Here is a 27,682-nt window from a genome sequence, read left to right as displayed (position 1 = left end):
TTCACTAATGTCATTAAATCCTTCACGAATTTACAGAAACAGAATCCAGTTTCGGAGATAACAGGTGAGATTCTCGGCTCAAGAAAGCCCATGTGACAGACAGAGAGAGATGGAAGGAAAGTCAGGGCAGGAGCCAACTGGAGGCTGACCTGAGCCCAGCACGTGGTGGCCTTGGGAAGCTGGAGGGGGAGGGCAGGGGGGACTCAGGGCCAGGTTACTGGCTCAGGTCCAGGAAAGAGACACATAGGAAATGGACAGGCAGAGAGAGACAGAGGCTAACAAAGGGACTGAGGAGGGACTGTACAACTACAGAGGCCTAGCAGAGAGGTCAAGAGTCTGACAGGAGACCTGTGGACGAGAGGGGCAGGCTCTGGAACAGAGAAACAGGCTGAGCCCAGAAGCAATGGTCATGCCTATCCTTGGGGAACCCTGGGCAGGCAGGAGGCAGGCAGAGATGCAGATGCAGACAGAGGAACCCACAAGCCCCCACCCAGAGGGGAGCACCGGGGGGCAGCGGGTAGATGAAGGGAAGGCCAGGAGGGCCTCCCGGAAGAGGAAAGGCCACAGTCAGCCTGGAAGGCAGAGCGAATTTGGTTCGAGCATGGGGGAAGGCACTCCTGGTCAGTGAGAAAAGAATGTAGAGAGCCCTGCCCCCTGCATCAGGCTGTGTGTGAAGTGCTGGCCACTCCTTAACCTTTAGACCTCATGACAACACTGGGAGGCAGGATGACTGTTGTCCCCGTTGTACTTAGGAAGAAACTGAGGCACAAAGGGGTTAAGTGGCTTTCCTCCAGGACACAAAGCAGGGCCAGGATCTGGACTGGGCACACAGTAGGTGCTCACTAGCAGATGGGTGGACAAGAAGCTTGCCCTTCCCTTTGGGCTGGCCAACCTAGAGGGTAGGCTGTAGAAACAGGACAGGGCGGGCTTCATGGGGTCTGCAGTGTGAGTGCTTTCCTGCCATGCTTCCCACTGCTTGCCCCTCCTCGACAGGCTGCCCTGGGTCACCCGGGGCTGCATTTCCTTGGGCTGGACCATGAGGTCCTAACAACTGGCCAGAATCACAGTGGTGAGAGCCTGTAATCATCACCACCAGAACACAATCCAGGCCACCGTCCTGGCTGGATGCCTCTCACACAGCCCTGGCTCAGCCTCAGCTAGGCTGGGTAGGCAGGGGAGGGAACCTGGGGCCACCAAACACACCCTGACACCACTTGGGCTCTTGGTTTGGGAACAGGTGTCCAAACCGCCTCTGGGCACTCTGTCCTGGCTTGATGTATGTCACTAAAGAGAGGGGTCCTCACTCACTGCCCCGTACCTCTCTCCCTCTACTCTCTTCTGGTGATGCTCTGGCCTTCAGTACCCCCTGCAGCCTGCATAAAGCTCCTTTCAATCCGGTGTGATGTGCCATGATCTTCTGTCTTTAGAGAGACTCCAAGGAGCTATCAGGAGGGGAGGGAGCAAACTCTTGTCCCACCCAGAGGATGCAGGGATGGTGTTTCTGAGTAGAGAGTGTGTGTGTGTAGAATGGGGGAGAGGGCCACCTGGCTTCCAATGCCCCTTACTCACCCATAGAATCGAGCATGTTGTGCCCTCCCACCCCATGCCAGCCTGATCTGGCCTGACTTCTCTCCCCTTTCATGGTTCTCTCAACGCACACCACCCCTTCCATCACACCTACAGTCTTGCTGCCATTTTCATACTCACCTTTAAGGCCAGACTCAATGCCCTTCCCCTGGAGGCCTTCTTTGATCTGCCTTCCACACCTCAATGCCACCTGGGGCAGTTAAGGCTTCCCCTAAACCTTGTACATTTCTCATCGACCTCTCTGTGTTGTAGTTCTCCATTTATTATACGTGGTTTGCCTAGGTTTCTATACGTAATGTGCTTTGAACAGTGCCTGGCACACAAGAAGTGCTAGATGAGGTTGGCTATTTTTAGCATCATTATTAAAATTTTTGTGACTGTGTCTCTCCTAATAATAACACCTTCCACTTATAGAGCACTTACAGTGTGCTGGCAGACATTGCTTCGTGCTATACACGTGTTATGTTGTTATTATTCCCCTTTCTAAGGTGTGGAAACTGAGCTTGAAGGACTTCAGATTTCTTGCAAGAGATAGGATGTGCATGGGACAGTGTCTCCCCAGCCTGAGCCAGGCCAAGGAGCTGCCCCTGACTGAACAGACAAGCAAACCACTGATGGAGAGCCCGTGAGCAAAGCGTGGGTGCTTCTGGCTGAGATCTCTCAAACCCGCAGATGGAGGCTTGCCAGGTGGGGACACTGAGGCCTCATCTGGCCTCAGCCCCTGGAGGGGATTAGTGTTTGTGCCGGGCAGGGATCATTACCTCAGCCTCTTTCCTCCCTTTCTTTTCTAATGAAAACAAAACCAAATTAAAAAAAAGAAACCCACACACAAAACACAAGAAGTCCATAAAGACGTCCTCCTAGCTGCTGCCCCGCCTTTTCGGCCTGAGGAACTGTTGGTTTGGTGGGCTGGCTTCAGGACAGCAGACTGGTGTGCCCCTTGAGGTGCCCAGAGCTGAGGCCCCCACCATCAGAAGGCGAGACCAAGTAGGAGTTATGAATACTATGTCTCACAAGGCGCCCAAAGGCATTTTCTTTCACACTTTGAAAACCAAAGATGAAAACTCCCGCTTGGAGCCTGAGCGGGCTTTTTATTGCTTGGAAGGAGTCCCAGAGAAATGGGGCAGGACTGGTGGGGGGTGGAGGACAAGCCCCTCCAAATGCCCCTAGCCTACCTCCTGGGCCTGACTCTGCTCACAAAGCTCAGTCCCCCAGTCCAGATCCCCACCCCTTCCTAGGCTCACAATGGGGGAAACTGTCTCATGGCAAAGTGGCCTCGAAGCCAAACCAAACACTGCAAGTGTTCCCAGGCTCCGCAGAGGGCTGGCACCAAGAGGCCGCGTCGGCTCGGAGTCAACAGGGACCCCAAAGTGGGGAAGAGGCCCTCTGCTCGGGCAGAAGGCAGCAGCCTGGCTCTAGCCTGTAGTGCGTTCCTGGCTTGCTGTGTGACTTTGGGCAAGTGCTATCCTCTAGAGCTCGGTTCCCCATCAACACAATGAACAAGAACAGATCCATGGACTTTAAAATGTTTCCTAGTAGCAGAAACCAGAGCGAGATCTTAGGTAGAAGCCCAAGGCAGAAATCACAAGCCCAAGGCAGAAAGCAAGGCTGTGTGTGGTTGAGACACTGTCAGTTGTCTGATCATGAGGCACCTCCAAGGGACTCCCTAGAGCAGGGGCGGATCTTGGCACTAGAGGGTCTCTGAGAGCCATCCTAGGCTAGGTTCTGGGCATCCCAAGACTTCTTGCCAGTACAAGGGGCTGGTGGGCTCTGTCCTGACTGACCTCCTTAGAGAGCTTCAAGAAGACACAGAGAAGACCGGATTTGGGGCACACAGGGCCTGGGTCACAGGTGACCTTCTGCCTGGGGAGAGAGATCTCACTGTGATCACTTAGTGGGGACCCTTTTGTGATGCCAGTCTGGGCCTCAGCCTCTCTGGGCCAAGCAGGTCGGGTGAGAGATCCAAAGCAACTGGTTTGCCTGCAGCTCTGGAGATCTAGGACTTGGGGATATCTAGGGTTCCTCCCGCCTCCACACCTTTGTCCACAGGGTCTTCTGTGCTGGGAACGCCTTCATGCTTTGCTCAGCCTCACTGGGCCATGACTGACTGATTCCATCTTGGGCACAGGGCAGACAGGCTTGTTTTCTAACAGCTTCATAGCAGACCATAGCTGGAAGGGCCTATCTGTCCCTCAGATGGGAAACTGGGCCCAGAGAGGAAGCGGGACTTACCAAGATCACTCAGGAGAGCTGAGGCAGAGTCTCCAGACTGTGGCTCCGGGCTCTTCAGTGGCATCACACTGGGAGCCATCTGTCCCTAACCGTGACCTGAAACTTTTCCTGTTCCTGTCCCTCACTAGCACTAAATGCAACATGTGCCCAACAGGTTCCTGTTAAACTGTGGGAAGTTCACAGCACCCACCCAGTGGCTCATTTAAGGGTTCAGGCCGAAGGCCTTTTCTGCTAGGGTTGGGGGCTGGGTCATCTCAGACCAGAGACTCTGAAAGTCACAGGTGTCAATACAAGCTGCAACTGTTACCGAGTGTTACTGGTGGTCTGATGCCAGCTTAAGGTTTACGAGCATCATCTCACATAATCTCTTAAGCCTCAAAGCAAGTAAAAGGGGGGACTGGATTTGAACCCCATTCTGCCTGAATTTGTCTGTTTTCACTCATTGGATGATCCTGCTTCCCATTCTCATGGGGGCATCTTCTACCTCTAATCTGATGGGGTCCTGGCCTCACCTGGAGACTCTGCCCATCTCGAACCATCCCAGAAGGAGGCCTGGCTGTGCTATGGGGAACTGGAGCTGGAGAATCTGGGGGCAGGAGGGAGACACTATGTCTCTTCCCCTCTTTGAGAGCTCTAGCCGTCTGCTCAAACCTCAGGGAAAGCCGAGACCCAGAAGGCAATGACCCTAGGGCACATGTGTCCTGCACCCCCTCCCCCTGCATGGTTGAACCCACCAAGGCTCTGCATCTGTCTTGTCACCCACCTCTGTGCCCTGCTTTGGGCCATGCCTGGCACTGGGAAGGTAGTCTCTTGTCTACACTTGGCCAGCATGACTTGCCCAAGGACTTCCAATCTAGATGGCCCAGACATTCTGTTCCTTATTTATGAAACTCTCCTTCCTCTCCAATGTCAGCTGTAGACGTGGAGAATAAGAGCTGGCATGACCTCCAAAGACCCATCCCATCAAGACCCTAACTGCACAAAAGCACAAAAGGAGAAACTGAAAGAGTGCTGCGGGTCCCACACTGCACAGAAATGACTTCTGCCCTGTTTTAGAGCACCCTGGTCACAGCCCTGCCCTTCCCCCAAGTCTGGCTCTCAGAGGTGGGGGTTCCCCAAGAATATTGTACCACTGCACAGCCATCTGCAGACACTCGCTTCATCTGTCCTTTCCATGGGTCCCCGTAAATCATCCTGCCATGGGCTACTGCTTCTCTAAACTTCCTCCAGTGTGTGCTTACATCTCAGGTAATGAGGGGCAAGGGGGAGGCCAGCCTGTTCCAGGTGGTATCCAGGACAGGCGCTCCAAGCGCATCCCTGGCTCACTCCCTCCTTCTCATACTCACTCCCAGCCCAACCCAGATCTGATCCTCATGGCCTCCCGGCCTAGAGTATGAGTGAGGACTCACAGTCTGTGCTACTGTGTCAGGACAGGGGCACCCACTGGCACTGCATGGAGGAAGGGAGGGCTTAGCTGGGCCGGGGAATGGGGGGATGGCAACCACATGGTGCTGGGTGATGACAGCGATCCTCAGCGTCAGGCAGGTCTGCCTGACTCTCTGCCTGGCTTTAGGCAAGTTACCTAACCTGCTGAGTCTGCTTCCTCCAGTATAAAATAGGCCTACCTTCCACAATTCTTGACAGAAAAAGGGACAGAATGAGGCAGGTATCTGGCACAGCAGGGAAGCTTGACAGATATCCACTGGCACCCCACTCCAAGTGACAGAGGAACAAGACAAAGGTGTGGAGGTGGGACGGGGCACCTCGGGTGGCACGCAGCCTGGTGAGGACAGGGCCGGCAGGCCCCAAGGAAGCAGGGTGGTGGCTGAGGTGGCAAGAAGGTGAAGGCGCTGCATCTGGGCTGAGCAGCGGAGTGGGGGACACTGTAGGACCCCAGGCTGGGGAGCAGCCATGCGGGAGGGCACTCGGGGCCAGTATGACAGGTGCAAGATGAGCTAGGAGAGGTGATGGGGAGGAGGGGATGCCTCCAATGGGGTTTCGGAGGAGAAAAATGAGAAATGGGAGTAAAAGCTCCCCCAAAAATGGTTTTGTTAGAAGGACTACCAATGGGCCCCAGGTCACCCCCAGAGAGCTCTCATCTGCTTCTCTTAGAAAATTGGAAACTTGGGGACTGCAGGAGGGTGAGTCCCCTGGGAGCAACGGAGGCTGTGCCCTGCCCCTGGGTCTCTCAGGGAACTCAGGCCTGCTCCCCTAGAAGCGGCAAGAAATTTCAACAAACAGGCTGCCAGGCGGTGGTGGAAACTTTCTTCTCCAACCCAACCAGATGGAAGAAAGTTAGCCAACTGCAATTTACCTGTAGGCATAGAGAAGGGGCTCCTTTCTTGCTAAAGAAAAGCTGTTTTCTTCTCCTGAAATCAGGCTTTGTGTTTCGGAGCTATGTATTGTGAGAAGGAAGCTGTTTGGAGTCATTTGCTGAAATTTACCTTTCAGACATGGTTAGGGGCTGGAGGTCCATTGCTGGAGCTGACAGCCCAGCTTCCTGTCACCCCATGGGCTGGCCCCATCACTGGCCAGGTCTCCTGATCACCCTGGTGTGTTGATCAGGGCTCTGAGTGACCAGCCTAATTGGAACTCTTAATGGACTGCCAGTTCCTTCACTTGCCTCAAGCCTCCTTGGCAGCCTGCAAGCCCTCCCTGCCACTGATTAAAGTGGCTCTCAATAACTCTATGCTCTCACTCCCGATTAGAAGGGGGTGGCCCATGCTGGGCACGTGACCCGAATGTGTCATAGCCAATATAGCCACAGTAATGCCTCTGCCTTAGGCAGGCAGGGTGATATGGTTAGGCTGTGTCTCCACCCAAATCTCATCTTGAATTGTAACTCCCATAATTCCCACGTGTTGTGGGAGGGACCTGGTGGGAGATAATTGAATCATGGGGGCGGTTTCCCCCATACTATTCTCCTGGTGGTGAATAAGTCTCACGAGATTTGAAGGTTTTATAACCCCTTTTGCTTGGTTCTCATTCTCTCTCTTTGCCTGCTGCCATGGAAGATGTGGCTTTGCTCCTCCTTGCCTTCTGCCACAATCGTGAGGCTTCCTCAGCCATATGGAACTGTGAGTCAATTAAACCTCTTTTCTTTATAAATTACCCAGTCTCAGGTATGTCTTTATTAGCAGCGTGAGAACACACTAATACACAGGGCCAGGTTCTGCAGAAGTACATTTCTTAGTAACCCAAGGTTCTCTGAAACCAATGCCCAAAGGATCAATGGGCTTGACTCTTATTTGCTAGAAGTCTTTTAAAGACAGTGTGTACCCCACAGTTTATGATAATGGGATGGACCATGTCAACATTTTGTCAATGGCTCTGAGACCTGGCTGTAGGAGATTCATGAAGTGCAAAGTACAAGAGGCAGCCCTTGATTCCTTGTGGTAACCCTGGTCAAACTCTCTCCGACTCAGGCCTTGGTTCACCATCTATAATGTAGAGTTTAGTCAGGGTTTCCCAAAGCTACTCAGAAGAATCTCTAGGTGTACACGTAACATACAGATTCCCAGGCCCTTGTCCTGCACATTCTGATACATGAGGTCTGTGGTGGGACCTGATAATCTGTTTATTTAACAAGTAGCCAAGGTGATTCTCTCTAGGGTTTTGGGGGAAAATCCTGGATGGTGATCTCTAGGGTCCAGATGGAGAGTCTGAGGCTCCCTCTGATAGAGACTCTGAGATGGAGACTCTATGACTGCTGAGCATGGCATATTCAGGGCTGGGCCACTGCAGAGGTTAGGACTCTACCCCATCACTGATGGTCCCTCCCGGGGACATTCCCTGTGCTCTAGCAACACTGTTCACTAAATATGGAGATTCCTGTCAAAAAGTGGAATCTAGGGAAACTCCTCTGTACTGAGATTGCAGGCAGAGGTTGGAAGACAGCATCCTGGTCATAGCAGAACTTCGGTGACAGGCAAGCTGAGGTGGATGGTAGAGGTGGCAGGAGGAGCATGTAGGAAGATGACAGAAGGGTCTCCATGCATTAGGATGATTTCCTGTATCTGCCCATTTTCAACAAGGTTTATCACAAATCCCCCATCCGCTCCTAAGACAGAGCCCACAGCTTCAAGGGCATTGATCACCATCTGTCCTGTCTCTCTCTCAGAGCACAGTCCCCTTTGCAGCCTCCCTGCCAGGGTGTCGGCTACTCACACCCTCTAGGCACAGGGAGCTCATGCCTTTTGGTTTAGCCAGTTTGTTCCATTTTCTCCTAGTTTTACCTCCAGTCCATGGACAAATGGAGCCCTGTTTGTACAGGTGTGTCCCAGGACAGCTGAGTGCAAAGCAGATTTGTGCACTGCGCCTGAAGAAAGCTTCTATTTACTCACCTTTAAGAGGCAGAGAATTGTACTCGTTGTTGAATTGCTTTTGTTTTGAGAATAAAACTAAAAAATCAGATGTGAACGTGCTGTATAAAGCCACCTACCACACTTCCTTAGAGCAGGACTGGCCTGATGACAGTGTGCCCAGCTGTGGGGGGTTCAAGGTATACTACCCCGGGTGCAGACGCCCAGCTCCTGGGCAGACCTGCCCTCCCTGGCTCACCTGTCCTCGATGCGGACCCAGAGGTCATTGAACTGCCGTGGCCGCTGGTGTGTGCTCTGCCTCTTGTGCCACTTCCTCTGCCGGCCAAACTCTTCCAGCTGGCTGAGGCTGTCGGGGAGCAGGAGGTGTGGGGACAGGGCTGGATCCTCATCCTCCGGTGGGGCGGTGGGGGTCACGGAGGGTGCTTCGGGGACAGCGGCAGCTGGGGTCACTGGGGCTGGGCTCGTCGAGGTCCCCTCAGGAGAGGGCGCTGGGCTCTGGGGGGCAGGGCTGGAAAGAGGTAACAGCACATGGGGCACATGTGTTGGAGAATGTCATCCATATGTGGCAGGGAGTACAATCCAATTCAGTGGGAGTTTGTCATGGCAGGAGAAAGTGCCAGGGTGCCCCTGCTGGGCCCGGTGACAGCAACCCAGGAAAACCTTGTCCGGCGCTGAAAGCCAGTGCTTTGAGCCATGCTTTCATTTGTTGAGTTGACGGATATTTACTGAGTACCAACCCCGTCCCAGGCACTTTTTTCAGAGGCGGATATCAGCATGATGGAAACAGACAATGCCTTACATTCCAAAGCAGAAGACAGACAGTAAAACAGGGGATGTCAGACACTGCCAACTGCTGAGGAGCAAAGGAAACAGAGACAGGTGTGAGAGTGGGGGTGAAGGGTGCTGCTCAGGGAAGGTGGTCTGGTCACCAGCAGGTGATATTTGAGCCCAGACTAGGAAGAGGTGAGGGAGTGAGCCCTGGGCAGGTCTCTGGGGTATATCTGAGTTTGGTCAGGGTCTCATTTATTCAACAACTCTGGCTGAGACTTTAGGTGAGTTAACTAACCTCACTGTGCCTCAGTCTCCTACTCTGTGAAATGGGGGTGTTGCAGCCTGTACCTCACAGGGTGCTTCATCAGGATTATGATGGTGAACACTGGCAAAGCACCGAGAACAGTGTCTGTCAAATAGTAAGCAGCCAAAACATTTAAGTAATTAATATTATTAGCATTGTGTGTGTGGTTTATTCATCCAACCTTCCATTCACACATTCAATACACATTTCCTATGCACCTTTTCAGTGGAGCAAGGACAGTGTTAAGTAGTCAGAGTTTGAGCTGGAGGTAGACTGATGTGGGTCCACAGCCCGGCTCCACAACCTGCAGGCCATGTGATGAAGGGCAAGTTACTTAATGGTCTCAAGCAGTAATGAGCTATAGCACAAGAGTAATAATACTGCCTACTTCATGGGGTTGTCATGAGGATGAATGAGACGAGATCTTAACACAGTGCCTGGCACATAAGCCTGTCTTGGATGTTGGCCAACAAGCAAATAGACCTGGTTGTCAGGTAGGCGCTGAAGTGTCATTTGTCACATTGTGGAATTCATGTTTTATACAGTGGCATACACGTGCACTGCTCAGCCCAAGGGCACCCTCTGTTTTTCTCCCTTTTATTCTTTCCTCTCCATGGCCACAACAGAATTTGTTTTAGGGACATGTGACCCTGGGAGAAGGTTGGGAACGGTTTCAGGAATTGTGGCTGAGTGGGCAGCTTGCAAGGTTAGGCAGCACCCAAGACAGCAGGCAGGCTGTCTTCCCAACCCACTCTCATACAGCACGATGGGTGAGGAGCTTGTCTCTTTGAAGGAAAGAAGGCCATCAGCTCAGCCTCTCCTCCCCTACCACCATGGCAACCCCAGATTCTCAGGGTTCAGGCTGCCTGGAGATGCCGCAGCTGCTGGGGAGATAATTCAAAACAGTCAGACAAAAAACTAGATCCAGGAAGCACCTGTGGCCGATGATGGCTTTTATTGTTGGAGCCTCCTCAGCATCCCCGCCCCCCTCCACCCTGCCAGCTCCCTTGCTCCCCCGTGCAGGAGGCTAAGGCTGAGAGTCCTTGGAGCAGAGCCCATGGGGGAGCTGTGGGGGCCGCCTCCCCGAATGCCTGGGCTCTGAGATGAATAGGAGACTCTCTAGCCTCACTGGCCTGCCTGCCTCCCCTGCCCTGGCCAGAACAGACACAATGAGCTTTAAGGGAAGGTCCTTGGGGCTGCTGGGGTGCGGGCTGGGTTGAGGGGAGAGGAGGGGAACTTGAAGAAGGCTTTGTCCCTGAGGCTACCTTGGAATCCCCTCCCCTCCAACACGTTTGCCCCTGGTCCCCAATACAAACTAATGTGTGCTGGACTCAAATGGTTCAGGCAGGAACAGCAGCCTTGACAGTTTGACTCAGAAGATGAGAAGAGGTGGGAGACTGGGATGACGTCCCAATGTGAGGGTTTATCGAGACCTCGGTTCACACTCAGAGCTGGTACAGGGATTAATAGGAGTTGAGGGAGGCCCTAGAGCCGGACTGCCACTTACACCGCTGTGTGTCCTTCTGCAAGTGACTTCACCTCTCTGGGCCTCATGTTCCTCAATGATAAGGTGGGGAAACTCATAGCTCTGACTTCACAGGATTGTTATGCAGATTAAATGAGTTAAAAGATCTTAGAGCCTGGTATGGAGTGAGCAGTTAATAAATATTGGCTATGAGGATCCAAGCTTCCTTCAAACTCCGGGTCTTTATGCTGGAGCACGGGCTGCATGGAAACCTGTAGTCTGAGGATGCTGTCACCAACCTCTGGGGCTCCCCGGGACCCAGAGCCTTGCTCTCGCTGACAGCTCTCATGCCCAGCCTGGTGCTGGTGCTGTGGAACCACAGATGGACTGAGCTGGTCCCTGCCCTAGGGCAGCTTCCAGATTGTGGGGACGGGGGTTGGAAGACCTGGCAGGAATAGCGGATGGCCACTAGTGGCTGTTTGAGCAGGGTGGGTATGCCCTGGCAGGAGAGTTGGGGTGAGGGGTGTAACCAGAGACAGCAACAGAGAAGGTGAGGACCAGGAGTGGGTGGGGCAGCAGGGAATGCCACAGAGTAGGACTGTGACCCAGAAAAGAGACCAGGGCCCTGCCCATCCTCCCAGTACCATCTCGATTCAGAGCCAGGGCAGCCACAGAGTCTTCTAAGCAACACCCAGGAGTTCTTCTGAGTCCCTCTACCCCAGACCCAACCCACCATCTCTAAATCCTAAGCACCTCTCCAGTCCTAACACTGCTCCCACTCCCACCCATGCTCTGGCCCTGCTGTCACCTCCAGCCAAGACGGCTCACCAGCTCCTTCCCAATCTCCTGCCTCCAGCCCGGCCTTTCCATTCTTGCTTCCTGGTAGAGATCCGCCCCTACCTCACCAGAAGCTTCTTCACAGCTCTCCTGAAAGCCTGGGCAGGAAGGCAGGGTCAGTCAGGGCCAAGGCACCCCCAGATGCCCCAGTGGCTTACCTGTGTATGGCCTGCCCGGCGGGTGTGTGGTCCACCTCCAGCCCTGCCTGCCGCAGGATGTCGATGACAGTGTTGTTCCCCAGAAAGTGACCTGGAACACAAGCGACAAAAGGGGCTCAGTCACATGCCAGGCCACCGGCCATAGGGGACTGTCCCAGGCTTTCCCCTAAGTTTGTGTCTGGGCCAGTGACCTACACCAAAGTCAATGCCCCAGACTCCCTGAAAGGCAGTATGGCATAGAAGGTAAGACATGGTCCTGGTGCCTGGGTTCAAATCCTGGCTCTGCCGCTCATTAACTGTGTCTCCCCGTGCCTCAGTTTCCTCATCTGCAAAGTGAGAATGAGGTATAATAGCAACATCCACGCTTGCTGTGAGGATTACAAGAAACAGCTACCCGCACGTAGTAAGGGCTCTCCGTGCTTCCTGGTGCACCTCTGTGCCTCATACCATGAAGCTGACCCCAGCCCCCAACTGTCCAGGCTGGGACAGCCTCCAGCAGTCACTCAAAGCCCAGCTCCAAGGAATCCTCAAGTCCCCAGCAGGTCTATGGCTCATCTTGGTAAGTTCTACCAGCAACTCAGGCCTCCCTCCTTTAGCGTGGGAGTGGGGTTCTGTGTGTTCATGTGGGCCTCCTCACTTAGCTCCCAGAGAGCAGAGATGGCATCTCCACTGCCCTGCACAGGCTCAGCACCTACTGGCTGGAGTCACAGATTCATTGCCCAACATTTGTGGAGAACACACTATGGGCCAAATCCTGGGACTCATTGAGGTGTAAGATCCCAGCGGGGGCAACCAAAAAACCCCCACTGACTGCAGGGCCTGGCAGACAGTGACAATGACCCAGAGGACGCACAAACACAGAACTGAACCCTCCAGAGGTGTGTGTGGGGAGAGGAGCTGGCCTCCATCTCAGTCCCCTACTCACTATTCATTCATTCAGCAAACATTCATGACACCCTTGCTCTGTGGTCAGTTCTGCACTAGGCACAGTGAATACAGAAATGGGCAATTTAGTAGAAAGCCCCAGATGGGAGTGGAAATCGTCTTCCTGTGTTGGAATGCAGGTTTGATGTCTGAGTAGTCAGGGGAGCCTCTCCTGGGCTCTGGTTGGGAAGAACCCTCAGGAGGCCCAGTGGCTGTGGACACAGAAGCTGCTGGGAGTCAGCACTCTGGGACGTCCCTCTGCCTCGGGGGCCTCAGTCTCCCTCACCTGCTCAATGTGGACATTGGGTGCTTGTTCAGGGCCCCTGGGCCCCTCCTGCCATGGGCCTGCCCTGTGGCCCCACTCATTCAGGAAGCACTCTCCCCTCCTGCTCCCTGTTCATCCCAGACTGTAGGGGAGATCCCTGCACTATTCCTCTAATTGCTGTGAATGGTGGTGACAGGTGGAAGCCAGAAGGTTAGCATGCTGACAGCCCCAGGGAGGTCTAGGAGAATAGAAAGTGGACAGGCTGTTGGGGAACAGAGATGCTCTGGCAGAGGAAGCCAGCGTAGGACTGCATAATGGCCGGAGCAGAGAACCAACCATGACACTGTCTTGCTCCACCAGCTTCGCACACCCCTGGACTGGTTTCACAACTCCTCAGGAAGTCTCCCAGCCCTGTGATCTCCCTCTTGCTGACCATGCCCTGCCAGAGCATCTGGAGGTACCTTGGGCCTGGCTGACCATGCCTGACTGTGTGCCACATGGCTGGTTGACCCTGCCTCTCTGAAGTTTCACTTGAGGATCACTGGGAAAGGTCACTGGGCTTGGAATGTCATAGGACTCTAGTCCGGCATCCACCACACTTACTCTGAGACCTCGGGTGAGCCTATTAATGCCCTCAGTTTCTTGCTATGCATAATATCTATGGGCTCTTCTGGCTCTCAGAGCCTACCAGGAAGGTTTTTGTTTCATTGCAGAGACCCTTATGAAAAGATACCTCCCTCTCTCTCTTATTTCCTTTCCCAGTGTTCATTAATTCATTTCATTCATTTAATGAACACTGCCTGGGTGCATATCTTGTGCTGGGTAGTGATGAAGAGACAGCATCCTTTTCCAGGCACTCACAGACTTGAGAATGGGAATCCTGTAATCTGGGCACTAAGTATGATGGAGAGGGAACTGTTCACACAGGAGGCTGTGAGGGCACACAGGAGGCCTCTAAGCCAGCCTAGGATCAAGCAGACTTCCTGGTGGGAGCACTGCTAGCTGCAGGGTGGGATAAGAGTTATCAAGGTGAGGATGGGAGTGGGTGGCACTGTTCCAGGCAGGGAACTGGGAGGCTGTTCCAGGTAGGGGGAACAGCATGTGCAATGACTAGGGGGTGAACGAGGCACATTTCGGAAGCTAACTGCGAAGAGGCATGGGTAGCACAGGCATGAACAGGCCCTTCCAGAGCTCTGGCCCTGACCTAGTGCCATAAGAGGACAAAAGATCCAGGCCCTGCCAAGGCTCTCAGTCTGCCCTTCAGCCTGTGATCCTAAGCAAATGGCTTCCCTGCCACCAGTCTCAGTTTTCTTGTGTGTCACATGGGCCTATAGTTCTTTGACCTACTCCTTGGGGCAACTGTAAAGCCCTAACGAGGCAGAAGAAGTGGGTATCCCTTGGAAAAGCCCAGAGTGCAGTACTGAGTGATGGGCTGGAGACAGCCTCTGGCAGGGCTGGGGTCATCCCCGCTCTTGCCTTTCCCTACAGAACCACAAGGCTGGAGAGGGACGGGGAGAGGCAGCCCCCGGCACACAGGATGGAGGAACTCTCTGCCAGCAGCTCTTGGACTCTACTCCTGGCAGCAAAGGCAATTCCTTTTCTGCCTCCAGGGAGACCTGTTCAAAGACAAGGCCTCCCGGCCCAACAGTGGTCCTTGCATCTGCTCAGAGGATTTCAAGGGTCTCCAGGGAAAACAGACCTGCCTTGGGCTGTACTGGAGCAGCAGCAAATATTTACTGACTGCTGTGTGGCTGCTCCAAAAGGAGCATTACTGGGGCTGAGTAGAGGAGACACTTAGAGGGCCCAGGCCCCAGCCCGGCCAACAGTGCAGGCCTCACAGGACGCCCGCTGGATCTTGAGCACTGCGTGGCAATGGTTCACATGTCTGGCCAGCGCTCCTGTCCATCCCCTCAACCTCAACCATTCCAGACCTTTATTGTTCTCTGTAAGACCCAAAACAGAAGACTTTAGATGCTTTGAGAAAATGAAACCAGTTAGGAATAATCCTTCCAATTCCCATTCTCTCCTTCTCTAAGCCACTCACCTTCCTTTCCCTCTGCCAGGGCAGGGAGAAAGGTCACCTCCATCTAGGTGGCTACTCCTTGCACAACTCCAGGAGGCGCCATTCCCATGTGACCTGTGCCCTAGAACTGTGTAATGCAGTTCCTGCCCTCCCCAGCCCATGTTTCTACCACCCTGCCCTCTCTGGGCTTGGTTTCACAGCACCCCATAGCTGGGTTAGCAACACTTGCAACTGCCCCGGTGCTCATGACTCCATTCCATCCTGGTTCTCTCCGTACTTCTCTCACTGCCCTCCATCTGTCTTCTTGGAGGGCTCCTCTTTCGCCTGCCTAGTCACTGTGGGAGCCCTGGGAACCATGCCCTTGGCCCTCTTCTCACCCACAGACAGATCATCCACCCTGATGGTTTCAGTAACCTCACAATGCTGACCACTCTAGAACTGCCACCTTCGCCCAGATGCATTTGTCCAGTGACCTACTGGACATCTCCACCTAAGCATCCTCAGAACCTGTAGAATCCAACTCATCCTTCTCTGCAAGAATGTCTTGTGTCTCAACCAGGCTCTGCTATTCAACCTAAATAGGTCCCATCTTGATTCTTCTCTCTCCTTACCTTCATACGATCACTTCCCAGAGGCCCCCTGATGTGACCTCCTAAAGGTGCTTGACTCTGGCCTAGGTCACCATCACCTTCTGCCTGAATCTCTGCAGAAACTGCTCTCCTTGTTCTCTCTAGTTCACACCCCAGAGCTGACTTTGTCAGAACGTGCTTCCATCCAGCCACCTGAGGGGGATCTAAGAGCTTTTTGAGGACAGGGGTCACGCCTGATTCATCTTTATCCCTACAGGTAAACTCAAGTCTGGCATGTGGCAGTGGCTTTGTGAATGTGTGTTGAATGAATGAGTGAAAAAACCTGTTACTCCATATCCTTTCCATGATCTCATCCTATCCCCAGGAGACCTGAGCTCATGGATCTCCTCTTCTTGTAACTCAGCCCTGCCCCTTGGTGGTACTCCTCCAGATTCTACCAATCCCAGGAATTTGGCCCTTGGACCAGCCTCTGAGTCAGGGCCCAGTGCATGCTGTCCCCAGGAGCTGGCAGACAGGAACTATGCTTGCCTCCAAGGTCAGAAATCCTGAAATAGGTGCCACACCTATCCTGGAACCTGCAGGGAAAGTCATGGAAAGTCTCCAAAGGGGCCCCACAATGTTGGGGCTCAGCCTGCAAGGCTTGCCCAGGCTCCCCAGGTCTCCTGGCCACGGCTCAGCAGCCCCTTCCAGCACTGACAGCTGTTCTTTGGCCAGCTCTCTGCAGGAAGATACGTTCCATTTCATCTGCTGAGGCCTCGTGGATAAGAAGAGGAGGAAACAGAGGGAGGACTATGGGGTGGGGAGGGTTGGGGCACACAGAGCCATGCAGACAAAGAGAGGGAGAGAGGAGACAGAGAGAGAGAGAGAGGTAGGGAGAAGAGCAGAGAGATACTCACAGAAAGGGGCATGGAGGAGGAAGAGAGCTTCAGGACCAGATGGGGAGCAGAAAGACAATGTGGAGAGAAGGAGAAAGGGGCCCAGAGACAGGCAGTAAGAGACACAGAGACAACAGTAGGGAGAGAGGGAAGAAGAGACACCAAGAAAAAGTGACAGAAAGAGACAAGGACAGGACAAAGAGATACAAAGACACAGAGACAGAGAGGTAAGGAGAGAAGGGAGAAAGAGGAGAGAGGGAACCCAGAAATGAAAACAAAAGCATGGAGGAGACCCATTCACTGAGGACATCAGGGAAGGCTTCCTAGAGAAGGGGCTCTTGTATTCAGTCATATATAGAGGACTCCCCCAGGATGAGTGGGATTCAGATGCAGATGTAAGAGAAGACAGGCAAAGTAAGGAGAATCAAGGGCCTGAAGGTGGATTGCATCTTAACATTTGTGGGGCTGGGATGCTGCCTGTCTACCTTGAGAGAAGCCAGGGTCTCACATAAAGGATACTTATATACAAACAGGAAGAGGCGCCCGGTGCAGCCCCCATGATGTTTTAGTGCAAAGAAAAAGACTCCCTTTCTCCTAAGTGCAATCTAGCCTGTGCCAGGGCACCAGGTTCAGTGAGCAGAGCACAGGCCAGGGCCAGATCTACCCCGCCTCCCATCAGCCTGGCACAGTCTGACAGCCCCTGTTGATCCTCTGACGTGGGAATGCAGCGTAGAGCGAGTCCTGTCCTGGTGTTAGGACTGTTAGAACACCTCACTCATCAATCAACCATGTCACCTTGGGGAGTTTCCATGCTCCCTTTGTGCCTCAGTTTCCCCAAATGGTGTTGGGTCCCATGGTCTCATGGGTCCTCCCACCTCTATGATTCCTTCTTTTGATGACTTGAACACACAATCATACTTAGTGAGCCTCCCGAGTACAGAATGCTTCTCAAACGTCATTTCATTTCATCCTCGCAGTAGCCGTTTGAGGTGTTGCCAGTTTCCAGATGAGGAAACTGAGGCTCAGTGAGGGGACGGGACTCACCCAAGGTCACACACCCGGTAAAAGGCAAAGCTTGAACTTCAATCCAAAGATGTCCCAGTTTACTGCACGTCCTACTACACCCACTCTGAAGTATTGGCAGCTGCGGAGGATCCTGAGTTCACATTTGGGGGCAGGAAATGGTCAGAAACATGTGCCCCTTCCAACATTCACTAGATTGGAGAGGAGAGTGTGCAAGTGCTCAGCAAGAACAACACGCAATTAACAGGGCAGTTTCAGGACCGTGTTGAGGGGCTGGGCAGAGGGAGGAGGGGAGAACCAGATGTTCCCACAAAGGCTCCAAAGTAGCACGGGCTCCCCCCGGCCAACACACATGTTTTCTCTCCAGTGAGTATGCTGGGTTTCCAGTTTTCTCCTCCTGGAAGAGGCATCCCAAGACCATATTTATGTTCCGTCTGAAATTAATGCAAGGGAAACTTTCAAATGCTAATCGAGCTGCCAGGACAGGCCGGCCGGATATCAAGCTATAGCGGTGTTTGTTTTCCTGAGGAAGTGCGACAGGACGGCTGGATGGGAGGGCCAGTGGAGGATGGACAACCGGTCTCCCAAAGAGTGTCTGATGGGACACTGACAGAGCTGAGCTTCCTTTCTCCTGCTTTGCAGGCCGCCCAGGGAAGGGCTGGGGCCCTTTCGGTTCAGTGGGGCCTGAGATGACGCCACCTCTGTACCCAACCTTGTGCCAGGAGCTGACACACACAGTCCCCTCCCCTGAGGAGGTCACGGTATGAAGAGGGAGATGGGCAGGCAAACACTCACAGGACAGCATGAGCCATGCAGTGCCAGGGGCCACGGGATTGAAGTGGAAGGAGGGGACCCAGACTGAGGAGATGAGTGAGGAGTGAGAGGAAGAGAGGAGGAAGGGCGTTCCTGGTAGACAGCACAGTAGGAGCACACGCACAGAGGGCAGAGGTGGTGTGGCACATGCTGGCCAACAGCAGTTCTGGGTTGCTGTAATATTAAGTGAAAGAGGAGGTGGCAATAGCAAGAGTTGGAGCAGGGGGGCGTCCCTCCTCCATGACATTCTGATTGCTGCAGGACATGGTGAAGGGGACAGATTCAAGCTGGGACCAAAAACCACTCTCCGAGGCAAGCGTCCAGTTGTAAGGGAGTGAGTGCTCCACCCTTGGAGGTGTGTAAGCCGAGGGTCGAACAGCACTTGTCAGGCCTATGAGGGGTATTCAGACATCCTATGGGGAACTGGCTGTATCTGGGTGGAACCAGAGATTCCGCCCGCTTTAGCAGCCTCTACCAGCTGCTCCTCTTTGGAAGCTGTTAGAATGCAGGACGTCAGAAAGGAAAGTGCCCCAGGGCTTCAGCTGGATAGCTCAGTTCCGCCATGAACACCGCAAAGATGGATACAAATTCCGGGAAGAGCAACCCTGCTGAGGCTCACAGAACTTGCCCTGTGTCACACTGGCAGAAAGGGGCAGAGCTGGGCTCAAGCCCAGGCATGGCACGGGGTGTGTCCATGTCAAGGCCCAGACCCAGGCAATGGCCGTGCAGGGTGATTCCAGGTCAGCACAGGACAGAGCCTGTGATGGGTTCTGTGAACTGCAGGAGGCAGTGCTCAGCCAGGGATCTCCATGGCCACGGCAGTCACTCTTTACAACATCCAGAGGCTCCTTTTTTAGAATCACAACACCCCAGGATTCCTGGGAGCTCCCTGTTGGCAGGGACAGGGACCCACGCCTCCTGAGCCTCAGTGCTACTTGGAGCTGAATTTGGCTCTTGGGGTTTTCCCACAGCATCCCAGTTGCATCCGAGCACTTCTGCCCCTCAACCCCAGTGGCTCTACTCTCTCCTGTGTGGGAGTCCTGCTCTTAGAGGACTTCGAGCTCTGAGGGACCAGGGACCCTGAAATGATGGTGGCAATACAAGAGCTCCCATTTACGGACTGACTGTGCAAGGCCAGGCCCTGAGCTGTGGTGCAAGACCAGGCCCTGAGTGCTAGTGATCTGGATCTCAGGCTCATCTGCAGAGTGGGAGGCTGCAGGCTGAGAGAAGTGAAGTCACTGATCTGCCCAAGGCCACTTCTGATCAGAAGAACGCAGGGTTTCTAACTCACACAGTCCGGGTCCAAGCCCATGTTCTTAATCTACACTTTCTTCTCCTCTTGCCTTTCCCACACTGTCCAGGAAGAGTGTTGAGCTCCTTGCCAGATTCGTACTTCACTGATGGAGCAGCCCTGGGATCCGGCCTGGGGTGTGGGCACTCTATTCTTCTAGACTCTCCCCTGTTCCAGAGGGTGAGGGCTGGCTCCAGCTAGGGACGAGCCGGGAGGGGATGTTCCTCTGGCTGGCTGGATGTTTTGGCCTGAAGCAGCAACGGTGACTCTGGCCAAGGATCGCAGCCCTTCACAGGCATGCCAGCTGCCAGATGCATGCATGGTGGGGCGGCAGGGCCCTTTGAAGCACCGTTGGAAATTCTGAAACACTTCAGATGCCGTGACCTCAAGCTCCAGCTTGGGGAGTGTGGCAGACCAGGGCGCTTGCCAGTGAGAGAGGATAGCATCTGTTATTTTTGTTTGTTCATTTGTTTTGTTTTTTTAGAGATGGGGGTCTCACTCTGTCACCCAGGCTGGAGTGCAGTGGTGCCATCTTGGCCTACTGTGGCCTTGTCATCTGGGCTCAAGCAACTCTCTCACCTTAGCCTCTTGAGTATCTGGGACTATAGGCATGCATCACCACGACTATGACTGGATAATTTTTTATTTTTGTAGAAATGGGGTCTTGGGATGTTGCCCAGGCTGATCTTGAACTCCAGGCTTCAAGCGATCCTCCTGCCTCAGCCTCCCAAAGTGCTGGGACTACAAATGTGAGCCACCGTGACTGCCCTGCCTCTTGTTTCTAAGGTGAAAAAGGCCCTATGTGAACCATGGCTGCTCTTCTGTGCCTAGCTATGAGCTCTGAATGGCTGCCATTTCTGAGGCCACCAAGTGAAGAACCACAATGGAGAAGGAGGTGGGTGTGGGTCCTGCCCTGAGGACTATGGAGATGACGAGTAAACTGGAAGACAGCTGGATCTGTATCAGGGAAATTTCAACTGTTTTTCACCTCCTCCAGGAAGCCTTCTCTAACTTACCCTGCCTCCTTTCAGTGCCAGGCACTCAAACTTCTGTTAGGCATGTGTGGAAATGCTGAATGTTGGGGGCTAAAGGGGATCTTGGACCTAGCTCTGTCTAAAGCCCCTCACTGTGCAGACACAGGAGGAAAGACTCGGAGAAGGCCACATAGAAGATCTCAGAATCTCCTTTCTACCCTCATGTCTTTGGTGTAACTCTCACCTTGCTCTATTTTCTTTCTTTTCTGGCTTTTCCCTACCTAATCATCTTGCCGTCTCCCCTCCCTACAGATGCTCCTGCTTAGCACTAAACTCTCCCTCCTCTAGCTGTGATTGCATGGTTTACTCAACAGTACCCGGGACTCCCTTTCCTTAGGTGTTTTCATTTGTCAATCTAGCCTCAACTTCCAAAGGCAGATGTGATGTTGCTGGACCCCTTAGTCTCCCACCATGGGGGCAGAAGATGTGAGTTTTAGGCTGGGTTTTGCTGTGGGGTAATGTAGAAGCAGGCTGCATTTCTGCTCATGGACCTCAGGGTTAGTGCGTTCATTCATTCATTCATTCATTCATTTATTCAACAAGTGGGTAATACGCACCTTCTTAGTGCTCAGGGAGTGGACATCTTAGACGGGGAGCATGAGAGAGGCTGTGATAGCAAAATCCTAGAGGCCTATGGGACCCCAGAGAGGAAGTCAGGGAAGCCCTAGCAGAAGAATTCCCAGCAGAACAGAGGGCCCAAGCGGCAGCTGGATGGATTTTTTAGGGACCAGGATTACTTCCTGGTCATCGGGAAGAATGACCTAGACAATGTGACCACCATTTCACTCCAGTTCTAAGACTCTCTGACTTCCCATCTGTACTTGGATTTACTGATCAGCTAAATGGAATAATAAATACCACTTCTGTCTCCCTCCAAGAGGAATTGAGGATGTGGAAGGGCCACATAAGTTGATGGATATGGGAGTTTTTCAAGCAGGATGGTGTCTACTCTCTAGGGAGCAATTTCTATCGTTATGAATTTTAAAAGGTGTTAATGGTATTCTGTATGTTGGTCTTGTATCTCTCTCTTCTCTCAAGCCTGAATCTTTACCTCTGATCTGCTTCTATGTCCCAGCTTCACAGGTGTGTTTTGGATTATGGATCTGCAGCATTCTAGCTGGGGTAGAAACAGGCTGGCATGAGCCTGGGGGCTGCATGCGCCAAATGTGTGGGTGCTGGGTAACGGAGCCAGTCTCTCTGTCTCTGGTGCTCACACTGTTTGCCTTTTAACTCTTCAAGTTCTGCCTTCTGCCTGGACTTCTGCTCCCTGTGGAGCGGGTGACAACAGTCCTGCATAGAGTGATTTCCATTCCTGGAAGGCTCTTAGCTGCATACTCCTCCCAAGGAATCCAAGAGTGGTTGGAGAAAATAATGCTAGCATGTTAGAAGGCTCTGATTATAGTATGCTGGAATGTTAGAGCTGTGCAACTTTAGAGCAACAGCATATTAGGGCCAAGGGGTTTGGAATGTCAGAAGTTAGAATTATACTCAGATTATAGCATGTGCTAGGGACGGAGAGTGTGTGATAACCACTGGTTCTCAGAGTTTGAAATGAATGGGCCCTAGAGGTTACCTGGTCCAACCCTGAGTCCTGCTCATGTCTCCAACCCAGCTCCTCTAATTCCTACATTACTCATTCTAGTCCAGGAAAAAAGAATGCTAGATTTCTGGATGGCTGAACAAGTAAATATCCCGAGAAACCTGTTTCCCTGGAACCAAGGGTAAAATTGTAATTTTCTTCTAGTGCATAAGACTGGACCTCCACCCCTGCAACTGGGCCTGGAGATACCTTGACTCAATGGAATGAACTTCATTCTGTGTGATTTGGTCCAGTATGTCCTCAGAGAATGTCTCCTAAGTGTCAGCAATTCTGAGGCATATGCGCCCTGTCCTGGAGTCGTTCACATGCAATGGGATGATCGCTGAGCAGTGGGTGCTAGGATAAAATCAGCACACAGGCCTGGGTGAGAGCATCCACCTTTACACCCCAGCTGCTTGGTGCTGCTGGAGAAAATCTCACACCTGTGACTTGGCAGGTTCACGGGCCCTCATTGCCAGTCAGCATCCTCTGTGTTCCTAGCATTGACAGAGAAGATTTGTGGCTGGCATGTGCCCTAATCTCAGTCCCCAGTAGACATCACAAATCATTCTGGGCCTCTTCTCTGTTGAGCTCTGAGGTGACTTTATCATCTTATACCATCACGTTCCAGGCAGCTGCTACCAATCAATCATAATGGCCCACAGGAGGAAACATCTTTAACTTCTTGTCCTGGTCAATTCTTCTGGCCAGTTTCTCTTATGTCAAAGAGTCTCACCTCTTCAAACCAAGAATCCTCCCTTCTCTCTCCTCTTCCTCTGTGGATGACTTCACCTTCTACTTCAGACAGTGGTGCTCTGATTAGAAGCCATCAGCTGAGAATTTTCTGCCTTTTCGCCTGCCAAATTACTTGCCTGCCATCCTCCTCCCTTCTTCCCTTCAGTTACAGGTGAAGAGGTGTCTTCCTCCACCCAAGGCGTCCTCCTCAACCCTGCACCCAAGCTCTGGTCCCCACCTTGCTGCCTTCTTGGAACCTCGGGCTTATCATTGTTCCCCCCTCTCCTGTATCATCAGCCTCACCCATCCTAGAATATTCTCTTAATCACATTTCAAGCATGCTCACTTCTTTCTCACTTCAAAAAAAAAAAAGGTGGGTGAGTGGGGAGAACAATGTAATTACCAGCTTTTCATTTTGCCAAGTAAGGACTTTGAGACTCTTATCTGCCTCCCACCATCATCTTTTTAATTTTCTTAGGTAAGGAATATTTTAACTTCAAACACAGTTGAAAGGAGATAATGTCAGAATATAAACCTGTAAACGGAATAAATTTAGCTAATAAAGTATTCACCACCTTGTACTTATTTTTCTGTTAATTGTAGGCCAGAGGATCTACAAGCAAGTGGACTAGAAAATCTTGGGGGGCTCTTGAGGCTCAGCCTGTCCAGCTACAGGAGCCCAGCAGACAGAAAATGAGCTTTCTCTCCCCTCTGGCTGACACGCCCCTCCATGGCCACAGTCTGGCTCCTTCCAGAACATCTGGGCTTGTACACTGGCCACAGCCACCTCCTGGATAGGGAGGGCTTACCTGGGCCCCTCAGCATCACCCAGGCCTGCTTAAAGTTGTCACACGTTTGCACTCCACCCGCCCCAAACTGCAGAGTAACCTCCAGAAGAGGTCACACAGTGCCAGGTTGTAGAAACATCACAGATGCTAAGAGTATTTCATGAGACGCACCAGCTAAACAGGCACTTGTTTCCACAAAATCATCAACACTTTTGTACGTATACAGCAAGGGCACCACATGCAAGGGAGATGGCCACACCTGGGACTCAAGAGGCCAGGGTTCACATGGCAGGTCTGCCTCCATGGCCTTGAGGAAACCATTCATCTTCCGTGAGCCTTTGTTTTCATCTGCAAAATGAGTATCATAAAACCCATCTCATGGTGTTATGTAATCAGAGAGCCTGGAATGGCGGCTGGCACATAGTAAGGGCTTTTATGATAAGAACCCTTCCACCATGGAAGAGCGTTTTAATACTGTGTTCTAGAGTGAGTGTATGTAGCACAATCCCATGAGGCAGGTGTATTGTCCCAGTTTTACAGATGAGGGACTGAGGCCCTTGGAGGTGAAATGGCTTTCCTAGCATCTCTTCACTCACAGTGGCAGAGCCACACTTTACACCCAGGCCTCCTGACCCCAAAGCTCTTACCCTTTGCACTGAAGCCCCCTCAGAGCAGAAGAGAGGAGAAGCCAGATTGCTGCCAGCACTGGAAATCCCTGTCTGTCCTCGCAGGCTCTCAGGGCAGGATTCTGGAGCTGGGCTGGGCCAGGGTTGGGTCCTAACAAGCACTGGAGGGGCCAGGCAGGCGGAGGCTCAATCTCTCACCTTCAAATGCTTGGCCCCATCCAGAGTCTAGAACCACAGAGCTTTCAGGAACTTCAGCTGGACACTGAGGCTGGGACTGTGGTGGAATGACAGAAGAGCCGCCAGCAGGGCCCTGGCTCGGACACCTGGCAAGGCTGGGTTGGGTGGTCACTGGTGTGTCTTATAATTATGTTTCTATTTCCCGAGATATTTCTTAGAGACACCCATGGACTCTAGGCTTGAGAGACATTTGCATGAGCAGACACATGCCTGGGGGATGGACAGGTGCATTCCTGGTAGTATAGACCCTTCCTACATCCCATACATAGCCTTGGGGGTCTTATGAGTTCTTTGGGACTTGGCAGGTGATGGGCTGCAAGAGCCCAGCTGGGTCCCAGGGTCCCCACTGCCCAGCAGCCCTGGGACAGAACTGCAGGGGCCCCCAGGTGAGTGGGTGAGGAGTGGAGCGGGTATGTCTTCAGGTCGCACTCCACCAAGAGAGTGTTTAGTCCCAGCTCTGCACATAAGCCAGCCTGTCACCAGATGTAGGACTCAGAAATTACATGATCATAAGAATGTAACGAGGCCAGAGTGGACTTCCCTCACCACAGCTTTCGTGCGGACGTGTTCCATGCCAATACGCTGACTCTGTAACAGGCCCGCGGGGCTGGCTCAATGTCCCACACACAAAAACAGAGCCCTTAGATCATAGATCCTGGGCCTGGGGTACAGTTCCAGCCTTGTCCTGGACTTTCTGGGGGCTTTGCTCATGTCCCTGTCCTCTGTGGACCTCAGTTTTCCCACAGCTAGGATGGGGTGGGCAGCTCAAGCTCAGAGGCTCTGTCCAGCTTGGAAATTCTCGGGTGGAAAGGAGATTTGCTGTGCAGAGTAGGCCATTTGCTCCCGGCATGGCTGAGCCAGGAGAAGTGGCAACTACCAGCAGGATCTGCACGTGGCCTCAGATCTGTTGTTTTTGGAGAGTGGATTCATAAGAGTGGAGGCGAGTCTCCCTTTGCCCTGACTTTACTGCTGGCCTATCCTTATAAATTCACCAGCCCAGAGGAGACCAGGATGGGAGACCCTGGTCAACATTCATTTCTTCACTCTTTCATTCTTTCATTCACACAGCAAGCTCAAAACCTATTACACGCTACCAGAGACACAGCGATGATTAAGTGGTGCCCCACATCTGAGGCGAGCATGGGAGACAAAGCCAGCACCACTCACTGACCGCAGTGTGGGGAGCAGTACAGAGGCAGGGAGGAGGGGAGGAGGCTGGGACTGGGATACTGCCAGTGGGCACGGACAGAGTGGATGTGTGTGAGGTCTTTCTGGTGGCTTGTCAACAGGATTGACTGGGGACTGACTACATTTTGGAGATGGGAGAAGCTGGCACTGGGCATGATGGCTGTGTGCTGGCCTGGTGCTGGGGTGGACCTCTGTGCCCCCACAGACCTAGGGTTTCAGGAAAAAGAGGTTAGTGTCCACGGCTGCCCTCACTGCTGTGATTTTCACTGTTAGACTTTCCTGCTTTCTCGCTCACAGACAGAGCTGGCGGTAGCTACCCTCAGCCCTGGGAGACTCTGCTCCTGGGTCCTGGGCAGGCAGGACTACTCAGGTGGGGTGTGTGGAATGAGGGCCCCTCACTGACTGCACTCTCTGGGGGCTCCCCCTCGGCGTGGGGAGGAGCCTGGGGGCTGGATGACTCAGGGTGGTTCCCCACTTGGAGTCTACTGGGGGCTGTCCCAGAGCAGGATGCCCTGCCCTGATGTCTATAGGAGGGAGGGCGGACGAGGCAGTTGGATGGTGGGGGAGCCGGAGGGGGCTCTTCCCTGCACAGTCCTCAAAGCTGTCCTGACTCACGCCGAGCTCCCAACAGGTGCCCTGCAGCTGGAGAGTGGCTTACCCTCTCCATGCTGCCAGTCAAGGTCTTGCTCCTGCCTCTAGACCCCCTACAGGAATCCCTCCCTTCTCTAAAACCCATGGCTGAATAGCCCTGGAATCCTAGATGGCCCAAGTGAGTCCTGGCTCCTCCTGTTCAGATGAGTAAACCGAGGCTACAAGAGGGAAAGAGACTTGCTGGAGGCCACAACAGGCCATGGCAGAGATCCCGCATGAACCCAGAAGAACTCTTTCTGCCTAGCTGCTGTGCCTTAAAGGGGCTTTCCCAGGAGACTGTATCTACTTCTGAGCCCCTCCCCTGTGTCTCTACTACATGAGGGCTGCAAAGGAGGGACGAGGCCTAGCAGATGTGCCCCTGGCTCTTGCCCTTAGGGGTGAATGTTCAAACAGTGGACATATCCCATTACAAAACCAGGACATCCACAAGGGCCCTTGTAGGTTAGACTGCTCGCCATGGAGGGTGGCATGAGGGTGGCTGGAGGGGAAGGGAACACAGCGGCACCAGGTGTGGTAAGCATGTCCAGGAGCCATCTCATTAATTCTCACAATGCAGGAAGTGAGTTCTGGCAACCCAAATTGTGGGTAACATGAGCAAGAAATAAATGTCTGTTGCTGTAAGTTACTGAGCAAAAGCTGGTTAGTAACAGGAGGCAAACACAGTATCCTGGTCCCAATGTAAACAAGTGTTACTGGCAGGGACAGCCATATAGAAGGGAACGAAGAGTGTGGGAGGACAGGAAAAATGAAAGGAAAAGGAACAGGGAGAGAAGTGCTAAGTGAGCCCTGCACCTGAACATCTAGACTCCCCTTTGCACGAGGAGGCCTAGTCCCCCAGAAGAAAGCATCAAGTTCATGGTTCCACATGTGACAATCACACTTATACCCAGTATCATCATCATGATGATGATCACTGCAGCTGCCTTTTTGAGTTCCTGCTATGTGGCAGGTTGTTTTTAAAATATCATCACTAATCTTTACAACTATTCTGCAAAGTAGATATTTTCAGTTCATCAAATAGTTATTGCTATCACTGCCCATTTATATACGAAAGAATGGAGACTTTGAGAAGGTACCAGCCAAGGTGATGCGGTTGGGCTGGGATCTGGAGCCAGGACTGTGGGACACCAGAGCCAGCCTCTCCGTCTGGGGCCACATGGGCTTCACAGCCTTGCCCCTGGCTCTGTGGGTGGGCCTGAGGCTGGGCTGGGCAGTGGGAGCTGGCTTTAGTTCTGGACTCTCACATGGCTGCCTGGGGCATGAAGGCACCACAGAAATTACCTTGGCCATGGCAGGGGTCATCACTCCCCTTTCCCATGGGGACCATTATGGAAGAACCCTTGACCCGACTCAGGAGAACTGCT

At 52.9% G+C, this 27,682-nt stretch overlaps 1 protein-coding gene across 1 annotated transcript in view; it reads right to left on the bottom strand.

The window, feature by feature from the left end:
- Positions 1–27,682, bottom strand: part of TRABD2B (TraB domain containing 2B) — a 230,592-nt gene that overhangs the window by 6,317 nt on the left and 196,593 nt on the right. The window contains exons 5-6 of the mRNA XM_007978832.3: positions 11,677–11,767; positions 8,380–8,649 (exon numbers count right to left, since the gene is read on the bottom strand). Coding sequence (XP_007977023.3) covers positions 8,380–8,649; positions 11,677–11,767 — 361 coding nt within the window. The remainder of the gene's footprint in view (positions 1–8,379; positions 8,650–11,676; positions 11,768–27,682) is intronic.

Source organism: Chlorocebus sabaeus, chromosome 20, assembly GCF_047675955.1.
Source record: "Chlorocebus sabaeus isolate Y175 chromosome 20, mChlSab1.0.hap1, whole genome shotgun sequence".
NCBI lineage: Eukaryota > Metazoa > Chordata > Mammalia > Primates > Cercopithecidae > Chlorocebus > Chlorocebus sabaeus.
The sequence above is the reverse complement of the archived record's forward strand: the minus strand, read 5'-3'. Positions and strand labels throughout refer to the sequence as shown.